Below are 21,204 nucleotides of genomic sequence, written 5' to 3'. Positions count from 1 at the left end.
TCTGCACCTCATGTCAACTGCTGTTCCCTTATTTGCAGGTCTGGGTGGCAGGATGGGTAGGGAGTGAGCAGGGGGATACTTATGCGCTTCCAATCACCTGCCTCTCATTAATACAGTGCCTTCAAATGCAGGCAGTACTGAATACATGAGACTGGACTAAGGTCTCTGGGCTCCAAAATGGAGTGCAAAAGCATGGAAGAAAACATACCAAGGGAAACTAAATTGGGAATTCTTGCCCTGTAGTATCAGTAGTAGGGATGTAGCGAACTGCCGATTTGGTGTTCGCGAACGCCGTTCGCGAACACCGGCAAAAAATGCGAACGTTCGCGGACAGCTCGCGAACTTCGAACACCCGCTAAAATTGATCGATTCGAACGATCGAAGGATTTTAATCATTCGATCGAAGGATTTTCATTCGAATCGAACGATCGAAGCCATTCGATCGAATGCTTTTCATTGAATCGAATGCTTACAATCGTTCGAACGAATGGAAATCGTTCGATTTTAGCGGTCGAAGGAATTCGAATGGTCGAATGGTCGAACGACTTGTATTCGAATCGAACGCGAACTCAAAATGCGAACGTTCCCAAACGTTCGCGAACGTTCGGCGGACGCGAACGGTCGAAGTTCGCGCGAACTAGTTCGCAGCAGAACAGTTCGCTACATCCCTAATCAGTAGTGATGGTGAACAGTTGAATGAGTGAGCTGGATTAAAATGTACTCAAACACAGGATTAATGTTTCTGAAACCTGTTATGCAGAAAGCTCCGAACTACAGGTAGGGCATCACCCATAGACTCTATTTTAATCCATAAATGAAAATGCTTAAAATTGATTTCCCTTTTCTCTGTAATAATAAAACAGCACCTTGTACTTTATCCCAACTAAAATGTAATAAAACCTTATTGGAGGCAAAACAATTCCACTGGATTTATCTTATATTTAAATGATTTTTTAGTAGAATTAAGGTAAGGAGATCATAATTACAGAAAAACCCCGTGGAGGGAAAAACACGATTATTTGTCACATTTGAAATTGGTATTTTTAATTACAAACTAAGACACATCAGCAATCTCAGAATGGCATGCTACCAAAGTTTTCTCTTTGCAAAGACCATTAGCTAATGGGAGACGAGGTGCAAGTACAAGTACAGTTGGAAAGCCTCCCAAATTCATAAATGATTTACATCCCCAATAAAATGAATTAATAATCCATGAATGAATGAATGAATGAATGAATAAATGAATCAATGAATTAAATAATTAATTCATTCAGTCATACAGCAGCTAGATGGCAGGCTGAATTGATGATCCAACCACTGTCAGGGCCTCGTTTAGCTCATGGAGTTATCTTACCCTAACTGGCCTTCAGAGGGAAATCCCCACTGAATGGGAACCAGAAAAAGTGATTTTTTTTATCTGGCTGCATTCACACAGCCATGCTTAATGTGGGCTGTACTTTGGAGTTTCTTTTTACTATAAGCCTGTGCTATGCATTACAATTGTCAAAATTCTCTTTGGTCAAAGGAATTTCAATTGCTCATTTAATTGCATGGACCTGACATACATACGCAGGAAAATGAATAGGGAGGGAGGAAACCATATAATCAGGCCCGGATTTGTGGCAAGGCGGTACAATTTTAGGGGAGGCATGTCGTCCAGCTGCATCCTAAGGAGCACTGGGGACTCAAAATCTCGTGTGCGGGGATGGTGCGCATGGTAAGTGGCTGGCGCTAGGACCATGTGGCCTTGGGAGGATGGCATGCACGTGTGAGGCATCCGGCGCTGGTACCATGCAGCCTTGCATGAAATCCAGCCCTGCATTTAATAGAGTGGGAAACCAATAGGGAGGTTAGCATGGCATCCATCTTCTGTAGAATGGAAGGGGAAGGATGAGGACACGGGCAGTCAACTATGGGAGAGAGAGATAATGATGGGTATCAACCACCTTTTTATAAGGAGCTCAGCTGGATTGTTGTTAAAAAGGTTGAGTGATAGTTATGGTTTGAGTCTTGGCAGGGTTGAGCCTGGCCAGCAGTGATTTCACCTTGCCCTGGAATGGCAGTTGTGTGTTCATATATGTGCTGAAGAGCATTAAATCCCTGTTTAAAATAGATCATTTGTAAATTCTAATACAATAAAGCTGTATGTTGGGTAAAAAGGCAGTAAAAAGAAGATTAAGTACCAAAAGAGAGAGGAAGGAGAACAGGACATGATGAATGGTGAACTAAATAAACCTGATTTCCACTGCATATCTGATGGTTTTTTTTGTGTAAGATGTGGGTCAAAGAGTGAAGATATTACAATTACAATTTTGTAAAAAAAAAACAAAACACCAGCTATTCTTAAAAAAAGGAGGCTTTAATGAGAACTCAACCCCCCAATTAAGAAAAGATAGTCCCCCCCCTGCTCTCCCCCACATACTTCGATTGCCCTGAATATCTCCCTTAAATATTTCTCACCTATTAGTGCAGAGTAAGCACAGCCGAGCTTGAACAATCTGGATCTGTAGGTAATAGATAAAACATATGAGGGCCCCTCCTCTCATCCTGTAGGAGAGGGGAGGATATACGAATGCCTTTCTAGGTAACTAGCTATAAACTTACTGTATATAACCGTATGCATTGCAGGATTAAATTAGAAGTATCTATCTGCACAGTTAACCTTTACATACCAATATGATGTAAGACTTACAAAGAAACATTCGTCTTTAAGGGGTCCTGTGAAAACTCCTTAACAATCTACATCCGCCACAAAGCTAGATATGTAGTTTAAGGGGTTGTTCACCTTTAAGTTAACTTTTAGTATCATGTAGGAAGTGATAGTCTGAGACAATTTGCAATTGGTTTTCACTTTTTATTATTGTTTTTTTGAGTTATTAAAGGGGTGGTTCACCTTCAAACAACTGGTTGTTTTCGGACAGATCACCAGAAATAACTTTTTCCAATGACTTTTTACTTTCTATGTGTGACCGTTTTCTAATATTGAAGTGTAAAGTGTAATTTTTCACCTTCTAAAGTGGCTCTGCGAGGGGGGGTCGCCGACCCTGTAAACTGTTCTAAATGGATACATTTAGTTGATACATTTCTTATCTGTGTCCCTGCTGAGCAGAATCCTGAGTTTCATTACAGGCAGCTGTTAAAATTGATACAATAGTTGCTAATACTCCAGAGATGCTGCTGAGAAATGTATCAAGTAAATGTCTGAATTACTGAGCTGTCAGACTCAAACACCAGAGACACGAACATGTTGTGCCCGCGACCCCCCCTTCTGTGGCCCCCCAGATGCTGTGTCTGATTTAAAAGGTATCACTATAGAGATTAACTGGCCCCTGCATTGTTTAAACCTCAAATCACCTGTGATCCCCCTGCATTGTTCACACTTGTGACACCTCTATTCAGTCCCGGGTCAATTTGGCCAGGCGCCCTAGGCAACCCCGGGCGGAAGGCCGCGCACGCATTAAAAAACAACTAAGCTGCAGCCACAGTTTAAGGACACAAGGGTCCGGACTAGGGGAAGGGCTCAGAAGAGGTACGTGCTTGGCGCCCCTCTGCCTTTGCGCCCTAGGCACTTGTCTCTTCTGCCTACCCCTAGTTCCGGCCCTGCCTCTATTGGTAATATCCTAAAACCCTGTACTGTTCAAACCTGAGACCCAGACTGAAACTGCCCACATTGTTCACCTGTTCATACCTTATTCAAAATGCTAATGGGGCACCAGCACTGTGTCACTGTATGTAGTACATTTTTTCCCTGTCTCCTGCTCTGTTCTGCCTTCCCTCCCTGCAGGGCCGGAACTAGGGACAGGCAGAGTAGGCCAATATAAGGGATTGGCTGCTGCTGGCTCAGGTACATGGGGCAATATGGTGGCTGCTGGCACAGGTACACAGATGTTTGAGGGCAATATGATAGATTCTTTTGGTTGCCGCTGGCATAGGTACAGATTGGGGGTAAAAATATGATGGATCTTTTGTCTTATGCTGGCACAGGTACAGATTGGGGCCTGGGGGCAATCTGAGGGATTAACTGCCATTGGCATAGGTACAAATGGAGGCAATATGATAGGTGCTGGCACAGGTACAGGGGGCTATATGACTGGTAAGGTGGGAAATTGTAATGCAGGACTGGGTGGGGGGGCACTGATTTAAGCCCTTGTCTAGGGTGCAAAAATACCTTGGCCCGGCCCTGCCTCCCTGTGTGTGCCATTCTCTGCTTGCCCAGTGCTGCTTGTGTGTGCTATTCTCTGCTTGCCCTATGCTACCTGTGGAATGTAAGCCTGTTAGGAGTTTGTTCTTGAGGTTATTAGCATTTGGAAATTGTTGTTAAGGGCCCCTAAGGTGTTTAATCATGTGTTGGGGGGTTGTTGTATTATCCACAGGGGAGGATAAGGCATATGGATTTAAGGGTATGTTTTTAACATGACTTAAATTTTTCGCATATGAGTGATGAGGGATTTCCCTGCAGTGAGCACCAACCATTTGGTTTTTTGGTGTGCTGCCACCGTTAATGTGGATATGATCTTAAAAGTTCTTGTGGTAATATGGGTGTGGTTTAAAAAGGGGGAGTGGCCAACACTGACTTCCTTTATTGGCCCTCCTCCACATAGGCCAGTAAAATTTTGGCCCTCGGTACCACAGAACTTTGACAGCACTGGCGGAACAACCAGGGGAGCAGGGGGTGCGAGCAGGCCAGGGCCCGCACCCCCTCAGGGCCCCCCGGCAGCTCACGCGCCACTGACAAATCGGCCAAATTCGGTCGTACGGAGGGGGCGGGGCCCGGCTGTGCGTCACGTACCATGGCCCGCCCCCCTCTAGTGACGCTACTGACAGCACTGCTCTATGTGAAACAGCAACTAGTCTATTTTAAATAAAATGCTATTTTAATTTACAGTCTTTTATTGAATAACATTGAAAACAGAATATAATAAATAAAATAAATAGAATTATTGTGTGCTTGAACAACATGACAGGTTTCAGATTGCAATGTCAAGTTAAGTAGCTTTCATACAAAATGGAACAGTGTGATAACAGCCAACACTGGCGTACAGCAATGGTTGGGTTCAGTCACTAGAAAGAAATAGGTAGTTAGCTGATTAACATTTGCCTTCATGGAAGGTGCAATTATATCATAAAGAGTCTAAAACTGCTTTATGATATCAGAGTGAGAAAGTGAAATAAATGTGTTGCTTGTCATTATCCTTAGTTGTCCAGACCAATGCATTATTAGTTAGATTTATATATTTTAAAACATATTTTAATATTTCCAGAAAGAAAGATATCCATATATCACAAGGCTAAAAAGCAAATATTCTTCACTTCACTTCACTTCCGTAATGCTTCTCAGGTACAGCAGTTATTTTCAACTCAAGAGATGTCCTAAACATCTCCCCCTTTTATATTATGGGTTCAGCATCCTCCCATATAATACTTATGCCTGGACTCCCAAATGTGCATTTCCATGTGGTGCCTTTTTTATGCACTTTACATAATGTAGGCTGTACTGACAGACTGTGCTGAACCTCTGCTAAGAGCCCTCATGGGGTGCAAAATAATTTGTGAGTCTGCAAAACCCAAAAAAAGCAAAACCCGGAGGCAAAACAATTTTTAGTTTGCAAAAATGGGTGCCTTATAAAAGATTAAGTTGGTAATACTGTTGTGTTTAAATATATTAATCTCTGCATTGGCAAAGAAGTCATGCAAGTAAGTACAGCATAATCTGTGTTATACTAATAACAGCAACTGCTTAATGAATGTGCACAGTTTGCTCTCACTTTGCTATTGATAAATTAATATAAATCTTAAATGCTCTCTCTCTATATATATATTTATATGTGTATTTATTATTGTGAATGATCAGAACTCCATTTTGGAAAAAACACGGCAAGTACAATATTAACACTATACAGCAAAAACACAAATACTCTTTTGTGCAGCAGAGTATGTGTGGGCTATCGCCTGCTGGACAAGCAAAGTCCAGTATTCATTCACACTCACATTAATTTACAATTACAATTGTGCAAATCAGAAACAATATATTAAACTAACAATTCATGAATCCAATATCTACAGTACAGAGATTGTATTGTTTCATTTTCACAACATAGTGTTACTGAACTTAGACAGTATTTGTACAGTATCATCAGAAATGAATTTAACTTGATTATCTTAAAGGGGTTGTTCACCTTTGTGTTAACATATAGTATGATGTAGAGAGTTATATTCTAAAACGATTTGCAGCTGGTTTTCATTTCTTATTATTTGTGTTTTTTTTTTAGCTTTTTATTCAGCAGCTCTACAGCTTGTACTTTCAGCAATCTGGTTGCTAGGGCCTAAATTACCATAGCAATCATGCACTGTTATGAAGAGGAGACCGCCTAAATTACCATAGCAATCATGCACTGTTATGAAGAGGAGACCGAAATATGAATAGGAGAGGGCCTGAATAAAAAGATGCATAATAAAAAGTAGCAATACCTTTGTGGCCTTATGAGTTTTTTAGATGGGGTCAGTCTATAACATACTAAAAGTTAATTTAAAGGTGAACTACCCATTAAAAAAGTATGATTTCAAAAGAATGTGTTTGGTGAGATATTATGCTTCGTGGATGGGTCAAGAATCAAAAGACGGATATAGCTTAGTATCGAAGATGGGGAGGGGATATGGGTTTAGCTTTGGAAATTATAAACAACACTATCAAGTTTTTAAAAGTAACGATGGATGTCAGGAAAGGCCACCAAGGCCTGGGCCTAGGGCAGCAGGATTTTAGGGAGTGGCATGCTGCCCAACCACACTCACATTGGTTCAAAGACACTGGGGATGTGCAGGAGATACAATCATTTTTTAAATTTCCCGTATGCCAATCCCAATAGCTCCTGTCCCAATGATGAAAATTTGCATGAATAAAGGGGAGGTGACAGGGGTGACAAACAGCAGTGGGCCTAGAGGCGCCCACTCTGTAAATATGGCCCTGATGGACATACTGCCACTCCCCCTCTGGAATATGTCATTATCACTTTAAAATATGAGGTACAGGTGCCATTTATGAACATATCAATGTAAATTGTCACGTGTAATGCAAAAAGGATCATAATGTTCCTGCACTCTATAACTGATGATTATAATATGCTCACACATGTCTATTAATGCACAACCTTGTGTTATGGTGAAGATGCTTCTGCAGGACACACATATATTCAAATGTTTCAGTCTCAGCCAACAGAAGGGTTCCTGGCTTGTTCCTGGGGGTTTTAGGAAATTTCTTATAATATCAAGATTCATTTTAATATGTATGTTTGTATATTTTTATTTCTATAGCACTTCTTGTACACATATTACACTATATAGGACGAGTGGGTGTAATGTGTTGAATAAAGATGAAGTGCGCCATCTTCATTATAAAAGCAGCACCACGGAACATAATGATATATAACTTATTAGTAATAGTTTCCAAACCTAACCAATTAGCAAGAACATTTTTAAAAAAATAATTATGAACAATTTAGTAATGGTCCAAATCATTAAAGTAAAAATAGTTTGTGTGGCACTTTGTGGTACATAGTCATAATGGCCATATTAAGGAACATATGAACAAGAGTGGATAAAAACAAAAATAGCAGAGAAATAGAATTTCCAGCACAAATTTGGACACCTCTGTTTTCCTCCTTAACCTTTCATTGGCATATTTGCACATTGAAGATTGTGTATAAACTGTCAGAATTAGTAACACTGCTTGACTTTTGAATTCTATTAACCAAGATGGTCCCCTTATTCTTCACATTGGCTGATAACACCATTCACAGTTCTGGGGCACCATGCAAAGGAACCCTTATTTGAGGCCCCATTTACTCAAGGTGCACACTTATGTAATGTAAACCTTGTTGTGTGTGATCTCACTCATCAACCACCCTCCTAAAAATCCTTACTGGGCCTTCAGTAGTTACACCATTGTGTATAAATACACTTACTCTAGATATTCAAATGTATTTTGTGACCCACTGACAATACAGTAAATGTTTTTAGAACATCCACACATAACGGTAGGTTAATTGGTGAAGAACTTTGTATCTCTTAGAATTTACATCAGTGTTGCTGATCTGCCTGATCTCCTTGGGAATATTTTTTAAAAAAATATTTAATTGTGGCAGGTTCAGAACACTAATGCACCAGTCCTGCATATATTAATATACTTGAACCTTACAGCATAAGAATATGTTTTTTATTTGTTATGTAGTCAACCCCCTTTTATTAATCAGTTCATACTTTCGAAATGAAATCTTTTCCATGGAGCATTTGAGAAACTGGTGGGCCAGCTAGAAATATAGCCCAAAAGGCATAACTCCAGTCTACAGTGGAAGATTTTGAGGCAACAACCCTTTTTAATACTGTCTTTCAGCATAACTGTGCAATATTAGAATATTCAATCATTAGCTCAAGTTACACTCTCATGTATACTTCTTGGTTTATTTATTCACAAAGTAGGCCCTCCTCTCCATTTACAAATTTTTCCAATCTTTCTAACACTCTGTCTACTAGGAATCTGCTATGCAGATGATTGGATGTAGAAAATGCAGCTGACTATGACTGCTAGTCATTTTTGTTATTTCAGACAGCCCCAGAAAGGAATTACTGATAGATAAATAGTAAATGGGAATTACACATACACAACAAAATATGTGCATTATATACGAGACTTAGGAACACAATCAAATGTAGAATGTTAAGAGGGTTTTCAAAGTAATTAATGGAACCTGAAGGGATTGATACCCTAAGCATAATTTACTCTTGCTTTCTCCAAGATCTAAAATGTCAGATGAAGGAATTCACCACCACAAATACACCCAGAGACTCTAGAATTCAGAGGCAAGGTGAAGGTGAAAGCTAAATGAACATTAGCTCAATAACAACAAGACCCATCCAACAGTTGAAAAGGAACTGGGCCAGCTGATAAATTCTTAAATCAGTCCAAGGAGGGTCCGAATATTAGAAATGTTGACTTTTTTCCTAACTATTCACAGCAGAAACCACACAGCGGTATGCCTGAAAAACAAGATTAAATAAGCGTCAGTTCAGCAGTTCATATTATTATTTTTTCATTATTTTCTATTAGTTTAGGCTGTGTGTCTTTAAAAGTCTATTATTTGAATAGCACTTTGGGAAGAAGAGCAACATACTAGTGAGCCAAAGTCCACAATTCATTGCTTTTAAAAATTATGCAAGGAGTTTATCTTTCTGTTTCATAGGTATATTTTTTAATATACAATACCCTTAAATATTTCACACTATGTCTAACATACATTTGTACATATTTAAGAAATTCCTAGGCTTAAAATGAAATGCATACCATTTCACACAAATAACTAATAGCTAATAATGCTTCAGTATGTGAACACTAACAATTCTAGAAAATGACAACTTTTCCATTACATGTGCCATAGACTGTGCATTTCTTTGTATAAGCTCAGGAGAACGAAGTATATGACAAAGAAATACTGAATACTTATTTATATTAAATTAGTAAATATAATTCATAGCCAAATGGCTATATAAATGGAAAGGAAATTTTCAGTAGCTGGTTCTATATTACCACTGATACTGTTATATTTTTATTTTTAATAAAAAAAGAAAATATAAAATTTAAACGATAGCTAGTATGTCTGAAGCTGCTTCAGACAATTATCCCATTCCCACAATGCTTTGCCTGTCATGTGATCAACACACCTGTTGGAAGCATGCAAGGTATTGTAGGAATTAGAGTCTTGAACGCAGAAGAGATGACTGTCTGTGTTTTGATGTGAATAGCAATAACTTTTACAAATCATTTTCAAATCATTCAAAACATTTCAATCAAATGCATTTTGCAAATTTGAATATCAGAATTATATATTTTTTTTATCTTATCAAAATTGAATTGTTTTCATTATTTTGTATGTTGAGTTTTTGCTTTTGTCTGGAAAAGTACTGTCGGTACTGATAAATAGCTTATGGGGTAAGCAGAAAAGAAGAAAGGAAGCTATTATTTATGCTCTGCAGGAATACAATATGATTGCCTTTACAAGCAGTGGGGATCATTTGTTTGCCATATGAATATTTGGCTCCCCACCCTATATTTGATTTATAATATCATGCATATAGAATGTGGAAAAGTAGTTTGTTTTGTCTCCCATGCAATCCTAACATTAGGTAAACACCCCTAAAGCAATGGGAGATATGAAATGCAATGGAGAAAATAAGTGTAATTGTATCCATGCAGTTGGACAATTAAAAGTTTAATACTTAGTAGCTTAGTCATTTTTACTTAAAGTTCCTAAACTTGACTGGTTTGCCAACTTGACTGTCCCTTCTCAAATAGTCCTTTAGTGATACTAATACAAACTCACTTTACAACAATGGCCATTTGCAGTTCTAATCAGATTTACTAACTTGGTCAGTTACATTCCATACAAAGGCTAATATCACACCAGGAATATTCTCAGCTACTAGAAAACATTGGCAGAAAACCACCGATATCACACACAAGCATTTTTCTGGAGGTGGAGATAATGCCTAGTGTGACATAAGCTTATAATCATATGCCCATGGGCTTTTAAGATCAGGCTGCATAGAATTTACAAAGGAAGTGTAGCAGTAAATCCTTTCTCTATTTTAATACAATTATATTTGAGAGTAATGATTCAGAGGGGCAAATTCACTAAGCGACCGAAGCGCCGAACGCTAGCGTCAATTCGCTAGCGTTGGGCATTTTCGTTACTTCGCAAATTCACTAACGAACGCTGGCGTAGATTCGCTAGTGTTGCTTCGCACCCTTACGCCTGGCGAATTTTCGCTACGGACGTAACTACACAAATTCACTAACGCGCGCAGTGTACTGAACGCTACCTTTTACGCTAGACTTTCTTCGCCACCTCAGACCAGGCGAAGCGCAATAGAGTAGATAGGGATTCCTTAAAAAAAAGTCTAAATTTTTTCTAAGTCCCAAAAAACGCTGGCGTGTTTTCTACATTATGGGTGATAGGCTGAAAAAGATTGAAAATTTTTTTGGGGCTCTCCTCCTTCCCCCCTACATTTCCTGACTCATGGCAACTTACCTATACAGTGGGCACATGTGTAGGGCACAATAAAATTTTTATTTGATGTTTTGAAGGTTTTCTAGGCATTTGTAGTGCTGATACGTATTCCTCCATTGAAATTTGAATTTGGCGCCGTATGCAAATGAACCATCGCTAGCGAAACTTCGCTTCGCTTGGCGAATCAACGCTAGCGCAACTTCGCAACCTTACGCTACCCCTGTGTGCAACTACGAATCTTAGTGAATTTGCCCCAGAGAATCTACATAGCAGATAAGAATGTGACATACATATAATTGAGCCAAATGTTCAACAAACCTTCTGTTTTAATACTGGAATATGTCATTTATTTCCTGATGCATCCGACACAGGGCAAATGTTTTCAAGACACTAAAATAAAAGAAAATTCAGTATTATTGCATGTTTCTGAAAAATTTTAATTTTACTAGTCTGATTTTTGTGGACCTTTGAGAACATTTAGAAAGCTCTGGAGTTAATAGATCGAAATGATAAACCTAGTTGGCAACTCTTTATTTTGCACTTGAATAAGGTCAATGACCAACCTATAAAGAAGAACTAAGGGGCAGATTTATCAAAGAGTGAAGTTAGAGATCTCCACAGTCTGCAGAGTCAAATACCGCTTCTCTCCATTCATTTCTATGGAATTTTTATAGGCGTATTTATCAAAGGGTGATAATGAAGGTTCACTATTTGATAAATACACCTTTAAAAATCCCATAGAAATTAATGGAGAGAGACAGTATTTCACTCTGCGGACTGTGGAGATTTTTAACATCACTCTTTGCTAAATCGACCCCGAAACCTTAACTAAAGAATTAGGACAGAACTGTTATGTTTTGGATTTCTGTAATAGCCCAAGGCTATCGAAAGCCTTTTAGCAGTAAAGATCTGTGCCTCCAAAGATGCCCCAGTAGCCGGGCCAAGCCAGACCGGCCAGGCGCTTCAGGCAACCCAGCCAGGCGCGCCAGTACGCGCATGTGCGCTGACAGCTGCGTCCATCTCATGGCACCCTCCCCTTACATAGGTGCAGTCGTGTCTTAGCGCACGCCACCCTTCCCTCAAGTAGGCGCATGCGCGTGAGTAACAGGACTCCAGACTGGACTGGGGTAGTCAGCAGTTAAAGGTAGGTGCCGGGTGCCCCCCAAGCTTTGTGCCCTAGGCATGTGCCTACTCTGCCAACCCCTAGTCCCGGCCCTGCCTAGTAGCTCCTCATCTTCTTTTCTGTTGATTCACTGTACATGGCAGCTCACAAAACAGGCCCAATTAATATCAGATTTTAATAATCTATCACATATGGTTACAAGGCAGATTTTGACTGCTCTGCTGAAAAGAACAGATTCTGCCAATCAAATATCAGCAGCCTGCAGGCTGTCAAGGTATTGGTATAAGGTTACTGTTTACATACAATATAATGCAAATTCACATGGTCCTACTAAGTCACATTAAAACAGTTTTTTTATTAATGTACTATCACCTCTATATCCAGAATTATTTATAGCTGTTTTATTCTGTTGTAGTTTTTGAACAGATGGTTGTCTGAACATCAACAAAATCTACACAAAATGTAACACATTCAGTGATTTATAACTATAAGATAGATGCTGCCAATTGTGATTCAGCGAAAGTAAAGAGACAAAGACTTGACAAACATGTCCTGATAAGCACCAATAATGCTGTATGTGTCACTGTCACATAATACTAGCTTTGGAAATTATTTTAAAACTATTAGATCCTGACCTGCTGACTGATCCTATAGTGTAGCTTGGAGTCTGATAACCACAGATGTTTCAAAGCTTCAGTAGCACTCATTCTCCAGCTAAAAATAAAAAAGAGAAATTATCTTTTTATATCGCTCCATGGTATGAATACAGTATAAAGATTGTATGGAAGACACAATGGGAGGAATACAGGTCTAGGGTATTAGTTGTAAGAAAAAGAAAGTCAAGATATATTTATGCTACTGCAATAGAATAGGTGAGAAATTAAATGACTAACTATCTTTTGACAAACCCATCTAGTCATAAACAGCATCGGTGTCCATCATATCTGGCTGCATCATGTCCAATGTGCAGGATCCTGGTGTTGATTGCTGACCAAGAGAATGCACAATAGAACCCATGGTCCAATTGAATTCAAGTGTGCATGCTCCCTCTGGTGATAAACACTTCAGACACTGCACACCAGACGTGACACAACCACCAACCCCACTGCCCACACTAATTTTGTATGTATACCTTTTTCAGCTTAGATCAATTAAGAAGCTGCGGGAGCTTTGGGAGGGGGTGGTTTGGTTATCCTTTAACTAACTTAAATTATTTACTTAGTGCTGGATTATTTTTCCATGATCGTGTTTTTAAGAAATAAAAAGCTTGCTAACTAAAAAAAGTTTTTTGAAAAAAACAATTCCCAAAAACAGAAAAAACTAAAATGCAGCCTCTCCACTGTTTGTTTGGTATGGGTGGGGTGGAGGCTATTTCGGATATTTTCGTCTATGTCCAGTTTTAATCCCTGGGTTGGATTTGTATGGATGTAAATTCTAAACACTACTGCTGACTGGAATACTAACAAACAACTTAAAAAAATGTTTTTGACTGCTCAAAGCGGTATATAGTCGTATAACCATGCATGCTGTGTCCTTACCATTTTTCTTTTATAAGCAATTTAGTGATGAAATCTTTTGCAGGCTCCGATATATTTTCAAATTCCTCTCCCTCAAAATCATACTGACATGCCAGAATGTTGTTTAGTGTCTCGTTGTAATCTTCACCAAGGAAAGGAGAGAGACCACTCAATCTAATACAGAAAATACCCACAAAAATGGTAAAGGTCAAGTTCATCCTATGATATGATGCCTGGTACAATACTCATACTTTCTTCTATGGCTGCACAATACCTTCCATGAACATAATGATCTGGTGGCAGCAGTTAAAGTAGATGGAATTATAGTGTAAAACTACTGCCTTTCATGGTCTAGAATTATGTGCAGTGAAAGGTCCTGTACTACCCGGTTCTCTACATGGTAGTTCTAAAAGATAGCCTGGTATATAGAACAGGAGACACTGGGGTGCAGTAGGGACAAACAAATTCAGATTACTAAATTCAAGTCATGTTAATTTAATCTTGTGTTTGTCAGTATAATACAGAGGATGCTGCAAAGATGAGCATAGGTTTATAGAGGACCTTATCTTTATTATCATCATTTTTTTTATAACCCAAACACAAGGCATTTAGTGCATAGTTAAATATGGTGTCAAATACGAGCTTTAGCATTTCTTTTATCTCATTTAATATTGTATTTGAAATCTAATTAATGGTTATATAAGAGCTCTAAGGACTGTACTGTTAGTGGGAAAGGAGCAAAGTGCACAAATCAGTGCTTTTACCATATTTCTAGTGTCACCCGCTATACCAACTACTCTTACGCAAGTGGCGCCGTCATTATGAAAATCAGGAGGGAATTTATTAAGTCTAATACGAAGTATGTGCCTGGTCAACAGACGCTATTAAATGTTCTGAAAACTTAAAGTACGTTAGGATCCAAATTCATAGGTTAGGCAGAGATTTATAGGATTAAAAAAAACAATGCAGCAAATAATGGGAAACCCATGAATTAATACCAGATACCAGTTGTAAAGTAGACTTCCCTTGTCATTGTAAATAGGTGTAAATGAAGCACTTTACACCAGATGCTACAGTCAGAAGACACTTGCTTTCTGTATGGCATTTTAACACATGCAATTTGTCAGTTTTTTCACTGTGCCCCCTAAAAGTAAAACAGGCCATCAGCTTTTGTAAAGTGTTTTATATTACAGCTAGGGCTGTCAAGTAGTTAAAATTACATTAATAGTATAGAATGACCCTGAGAGGGGGAGCAGACAAAATGGATTTGCTATTGCACTAATAACTGTAATACACACAACTGACACATGAGCAAAGGCAGGATTATTAAACAGCCCTTTGAAAGCTGGATGCCATGCATCATACTTGGCATGCTAAGAACTATGTGACCTTGAATCTAATAACCCTTTAGGGTGGAACTGGAAGTGTTTATTCTGCTGACATGATGACACTATCACATTTGCAAATGTCTCAGATAGTTTCCATTGCTGCCAAAAGGAAATTGTTAATAAAACTTTCTTCCCACAAGCGTTCTGCTATATATTTGCTAAATCTTAATTTTATTTCCCAGAATTTTTTTTTTTTACATTTAGCTAAACCTTATTTTTTTTCATGAAAACCTGGGATAAAAACAGGACCCAACATGGTTCGAATTTAAATTTTTGCCACAATTCGAATTTCTTTTACACAAAAATTCACAAATTTGAATTATATTTTTAAAAACTCGAATGTCTGGTATTTATTAAACAAAAAAAAACCCTCAAAAACAGGAATGTAAAAAAATTGACATCTAAAAGCTGACGAGTTCGCGTAGAAGTCTAGGGGAGTTGTCCTAGGTAAAATTCAAGTTTGAGTTTTCAAGTTTGTAAACTCACAAATATGTGTTTTTATTTTTGCAATTGTATTCAATATAGTTTTTACATTCAGATTTTTTTTTATAAATAAGCAATCATTCGAGTTTTTAAAATGTGAGGGGTGAGAGAGGAGGGGATGGTGACAGGAGGGTGGGGAGAACATTGGAGGGGTGGGTGACAGAGGGAAGGAAGGGGAGTAAGACTGAGGGGGTGCGAACACGAACTAGGGGTAGGCAGAAGACAATTTTAACGGTAGCTGCCCAGCGCCAGGTTGTAAGAGATGATAAGAGATGATTGCAAAATTATTTAAAGTTATACACATTTAAAATATTGTATATCAGAATGGCAATTGCTCATTTAGGCTATATTAAATTGTCTCCCAACTCTCATTAATTGGCAAAGAGATTCTTTTTTCCACAAAATACTTTTACAGATAACACCAAAATCAATTCATGTGTATGTTTTTGGAGAATTTTGTGGTGAATTCTATGTGGTTAATATGCCCTGATATGAATATTAAACTAAATAATGTATCATATGTGGTGCCAAAACTGAATACCAATTTAGAAAAAAAAACATCAGTGTTCTTAAATATTTTCTCCTAAATAATCAAGTAGAGCTAACTTTTTCCAGATATGCTCTTTTTACAAAAAAAAAGTACACAAAACTCCAGGCAGGGACTCAAAAATAATATGGGGGAACGAAAGTACATTTCATGAAAACAGACAAATATATGCATTTTTCAGCCAACTCACAGCATGTATGCAATGACTCCTACACTCCACATGTCTGTGGGAAATGAGACATAGTCATAGTTCACAACTTCAGGAGCAAGGAACTCAGGAGTACCAAAATGCACTTTCAGCTTCTCCCTTGGCTTATATCTAAAGCAAAAATAATATACATGAAACAGTATTTATATATGTACTGTATATCTAACAATTTAGATTGATTTTTAAAACACAAAAGGCCAATCTACCAATAATATAATTAATAGAATAATATTCTGGTAAAAAAGTACAATAATAGGTAACACGAAAAAAACAAAATATATCAAAAAATGAATCCCCATAAATCTTTTATTACCAGATGTAGATGTAGGGAACAATTATTTTAATATCTAAAATATTGTTTTATTGTTTTTAGAATTTGGGGTACTCAAAACAAAGTATGGGAAAATGTTACAACTAATGAACAGCATTAATTAAAAAATTAAAAAGTATTAGACATTCTCTGAAAGAACCCCCAAATACACTGATGTCTAGTAAAAACGTGGGTTTCAAAGATTTAGCAAACAGCTATCTCTACATTTGTCTCCTAAATATTAAAAAAATCAATTCATAAAGGTTTTATTCTCAGAAAACTCATAATGAGCTCAAACTGATCCTGACAATCTTTTGTACTGCCTGAAGTATAAGACATTATTAAATAAGGTGAAGTAATAATAAGTAATAATACACTGGAAACGAAAGCAACATTAATTTTTTCAATCTATCTTCAGTCTCCTTCTTAAATCGAGATGTTGGGTAATATTTACGTTGAAAGGGCGATAATTTGGTGTATTTTCAATAAAAAGCAAAATTCCCACATACGTAATTTATTTATGCTGTAAATTTACCAGCAAATTTTCCCCTTACAAGTGTGTGTATTTACGCCAGCAAAATTTTGCCACGTTGCACTTGCCATGGTGTACTTACAATTATAAGTAGATTTGAGATGTTGTTGCAAAACAAAATACTGAGGCAAACTTTGGCGGAGTTAGACAAGTAAATATGCACCTATGGTGTACTATCTCCAACAGAGATGGTATAATTTAAATTATTATAAGCAGTACTGTTGCTTTTTGGGGGAGCAGCAGACTACGGCCTTGGGCACAGGCCCAGATTTGTGGAAAGGTCCAACTACACCCACAAAGGGAAGGGGACAGGGGCAATGAACAGCAGTGGGCCTAGGGGTGCCCGCTATGCAAACCCAGCCCTGCTTGGCCACCCCTAGGTTGCAGGGTCCTAGAGCCCGAAGCCCTTGCGAGTGCCCCACCTGCGAGTGCGCACAAGTGCCTGAGCACTGGGGACTATATATATAGTGTGTGTCCACAATGCCTCTTAGATTGCAGTTGGGCGGCATGCTGCCCCTAAAGTCTTACCATCTGAGGCCCGGCCCTGGGGAGCAGAAGCAAGCAGTGTATAGTATAGCAACAGTTTTTTCTCAATAATATTTTGTTAATAGCCTACCTTATGTTCATTACTATAGTCAGGAATCATCAATGTGAATATAACATAATGCTGTGCAAAACATCACATTCATTATTTAAAATGTTTACACATGTTGTAGCATTCTTTGTTTCATGCACATACTGTACCTTCTAGCGAGACCAAAATCGATTATTTTGACCTGATATGCTGTCCGACTCACACACATAATGTTCTCAGGCTGTAAGATTAAGACATTAGGATTAATGATCGATAAACCATTTGTGAAACAAATATCTGTATATATCTTTTACATACATTTTTCGTAATTGTAGCATTTTTGTTACAGATATCTATGTATCGTGTACCACCATTAAGAATCACATGGTCCCATACTACTAAGTGAGCAGTGCTCTCCCACAGACCCTACACCCCCAATGAAAAAAAAACCCGGGTGCATGAACATAGCTCTGATCCACCCCAGTCATGCCAATTATACCAAACACCTACCCATAACCAACCAACCACCCCACCATATTACAAACACCACCCTCTTTGCAGCATGCAAATCACACTTTTATGTATGAACATTTTTCAGTTGATCAAGTAGCTAAAAGTATCACAATCTACAAAATGGTCATTTACGCTGACAGACTGGCTTACACACTTAGATATACACTCTAAAGCAGGGATCCCCAACCTTTTGAACCCGTGAGCAACATTCAGAAGTAAAAGTAGTTGGGGAGCAACACTAGCATGAAAAATGTTCTTGGGGTGCCAAATAAGTGGTGTGATTGGCCATTTAGTAGCCCTTATCTGGATTGTCACCCTACATTGAGGTTCTGTTTGGCAGTACATCTGGTTTTTATACAACCAAAACTTGCCTCCAAGCTAGGAACTCAAAAATTAGTACCTGCTTTGAGGCCACTGGGAGCAACATCCAAGGGGCTGGAGAGCAACATGTTGCTCACGAGCTACTGGTTGGGGACCACTGCTCTAAAGCTAGTGAGAAACCAATTTGCTGGTATCCACTTACTTGTGTTTCTGCACTGACAGGCACAGTGTTGGCCTGGCTGCATACAAGCAGAGCAGTTTTTTTGATAGAAAACATCCATTTGTGCTGAAATTTACTGCACTGAGTATTTTTGTACCCAGGTCAACACAGTATCTGTCAGTGCAGAGATGTGAGTGGATGGAGTCAGAGAATCAGCCACATATGACACCAGCCTAAAAGACACACATCTGCATTTGGGAGAGAATCCTTCATTATTTGGAGGAAACATTAATCTAATCTCACATAGTAGTGATGCACAGGTGGAGGGTATTTTTTTGGTTTGAGGAGACTCACTACAGCTATAAATTCTGTTAATCAAGAATCAAGAATTAATGTAAACACATGCAATGCAGTGCCAACCTAATGCATAATACCCCAGAATAGAGTTTCAGTGCCAAGCCATGTCTCCATGTGGTAAGATAGAAATGTTTGTATATGTTTATAACATCTGTTTATAATATGTTTATGATATCCCAGAATTCTTTATAATATCCCAGAAAACCACAGCAATTCAATAAAGAATTCTTCAAAACGCATGGGATAATACTTTTACTATTATAACAAGAGATAATAAATACAGTCCCAATAACAATGGTGCCAGTAACATGAATAATGCCTATAGAAGCCATGGTTGAGTGCAGGTCCTGCTGACAGTATGTATGGGCTCTACTCAATCAGTGACTCATACTCAAACAGTTTCTCCCACAAAGCAGATGTAACAGACATAACAGGTAGAGAAATTGTGACAATAGTAAACACACGAATACAGAATTCTATAGGCAACACACAAGGAGATCTGGGTCAGGTTCAGACACACCAATCCAAACTTAGATCTACTATGTAAAACACACACAAATACTTCGACAGATACACAAGACATTATAAGATTACAAGTCAGGAGCTTTAATGATAACAAACTAAAGCACTATTACCTTATTCAATGCCTGCTGCCTGCACACACTTCTTGTCTTGCAGCAGGTTAAGTCCTGGTACAGCTTCACAGGGATTGGCTAGGCTGCAGAATTAATCCATCCAGTGTATCCAATTGTGTACAGCTGCACAATGATTGGCTAAACTGCAGAGTAACCCCCTCTAGCCAATGCAATGCCTGTTTAGCTGTACTGGGACTTAAACTCCAAGATCGAAACAGCCCTATCTGCAGGCAGCAGACTTGAATCAGAGCTTCAGTTCAGGTCTGAATCTCCAGCGCCCCCCATTGCACCCCCCACCCTGTGGAACCCATGGTTTCAAATATCTTGGGTCCTCCTCTGCCAGAACCCATGACTGAAGTACCCACTGTATTCCTTGGATGGCACCCACATACTTACTGTGTAATTAGAGTATAGTTTCTTGAGTATTGATACTTAACACTCAATAAAAAAACATTTTCTCTCTGGTTTATTGCAGCACTTAAAAGAGTGTTTTATAAATCACTACAAGTAGTTTAATCTCTAAATTCACTCTTAGTATAGAATGCATTATACTGTACCTTAAGATCAAGATGTACAATATACATTTGGTGCATGTACTGGATGCCTTCAATGATTTGCTTGATGAACTGTATTGTATCTGCTTCCGACAGGTTGTAATTTTCATCAATGATTCTATCAAAGAGTTCACCCCCTTCGACACTGTTAAAGAAGATGGAGGAAAGATATTGTGGCAAATGATTTTAATGATTTAAAAATATTAAATCATTGTCTTCTTCATTTTATTTACATGGAGGAGCAATCACCAAACAAAAACACAACTTGCCTGGTTGCAGGTAAAGTGTGTACAAAATAACAAAACCGTACCGCACTCACAGACTGTGATGAAAAAAAAGTTAAGAAAAAAACCTAATTTTAATAAACAAGCAAACAGAATTCCAATGTTTCGATAACAATATTGTGATCTTCCTTTCCCTGTGTTGTGATCAATAAAATTGGCTTGTATATTAATTTATCTATCTGATCCATGCTGCAAAGAAATCCTTCAGATTATTCAAAAAACACATCTCATATGCTTAACTTTGTCCCTGGTGTTTTTATACAGAATCTGATAACCTTGTCATGGCATGGAAGTGTCGGCATCATTAACAGCTGTTATGTGTTGGCAGCATGACACATTGTTGTTTATAAACTCTTTAGCAAGTTCATAGGAAAGTGTGGATGGGAAGAGACCAGTAAAACAGCAAAACATATATTATTGACAAATGATCTCTTTGTAAGGCAGACAGTATGGCTACAAAAATCGTAAAAACACCATAACCTGTTTTTGTGACCTTATCCACCAATGTAAGAATGATTGAGAATGATATAGTATATGTAAAAACATCTTACTGTAAAAAAATATTTTTGTGCCAAAACAGTATGCCAACTTTCAGAAGGACTGAAATGCACCAATTAAATGCACAATTTAATAACTAATGC

The 21,204-nt window shown here is 38.3% G+C and overlaps 1 protein-coding gene across 2 annotated transcripts in view; it reads right to left on the bottom strand.

Annotated features, from left to right (window-relative positions):
• Positions 1–6,250: 6,250 nt before the first annotated feature.
• Positions 6,251–21,204, bottom strand: part of mylk4.S (myosin light chain kinase family member 4 S homeolog) — a 93,571-nt gene continuing 78,617 nt past the window's right edge. For both annotated transcript variants that reach the window (XM_018269460.2, XM_041567665.1), the window contains exons 9-15: positions 20,283–20,424; positions 17,910–17,980; positions 16,306–16,434; positions 13,719–13,871; positions 12,816–12,894; positions 11,376–11,447; positions 6,251–9,030 (exon numbers count right to left, since the gene is read on the bottom strand). In XM_018269460.2, the coding sequence (XP_018124949.2) occupies positions 11,400–11,447; positions 12,816–12,894; positions 13,719–13,871; positions 16,306–16,434; positions 17,910–17,980; positions 20,283–20,424 (622 nt within the window). In that variant the 3' untranslated portion in view covers positions 6,251–9,030; positions 11,376–11,399. The remainder of the gene's footprint in view (positions 9,031–11,375; positions 11,448–12,815; positions 12,895–13,718; positions 13,872–16,305; positions 16,435–17,909; positions 17,981–20,282; positions 20,425–21,204) is intronic.

This window comes from Xenopus laevis, chromosome 6S, assembly GCF_017654675.1.
Source record: "Xenopus laevis strain J_2021 chromosome 6S, Xenopus_laevis_v10.1, whole genome shotgun sequence".
Classification (NCBI taxonomy): domain Eukaryota; kingdom Metazoa; phylum Chordata; class Amphibia; order Anura; family Pipidae; genus Xenopus; species Xenopus laevis.
This window is presented reverse-complemented; position numbering and strand designations above follow the sequence as displayed.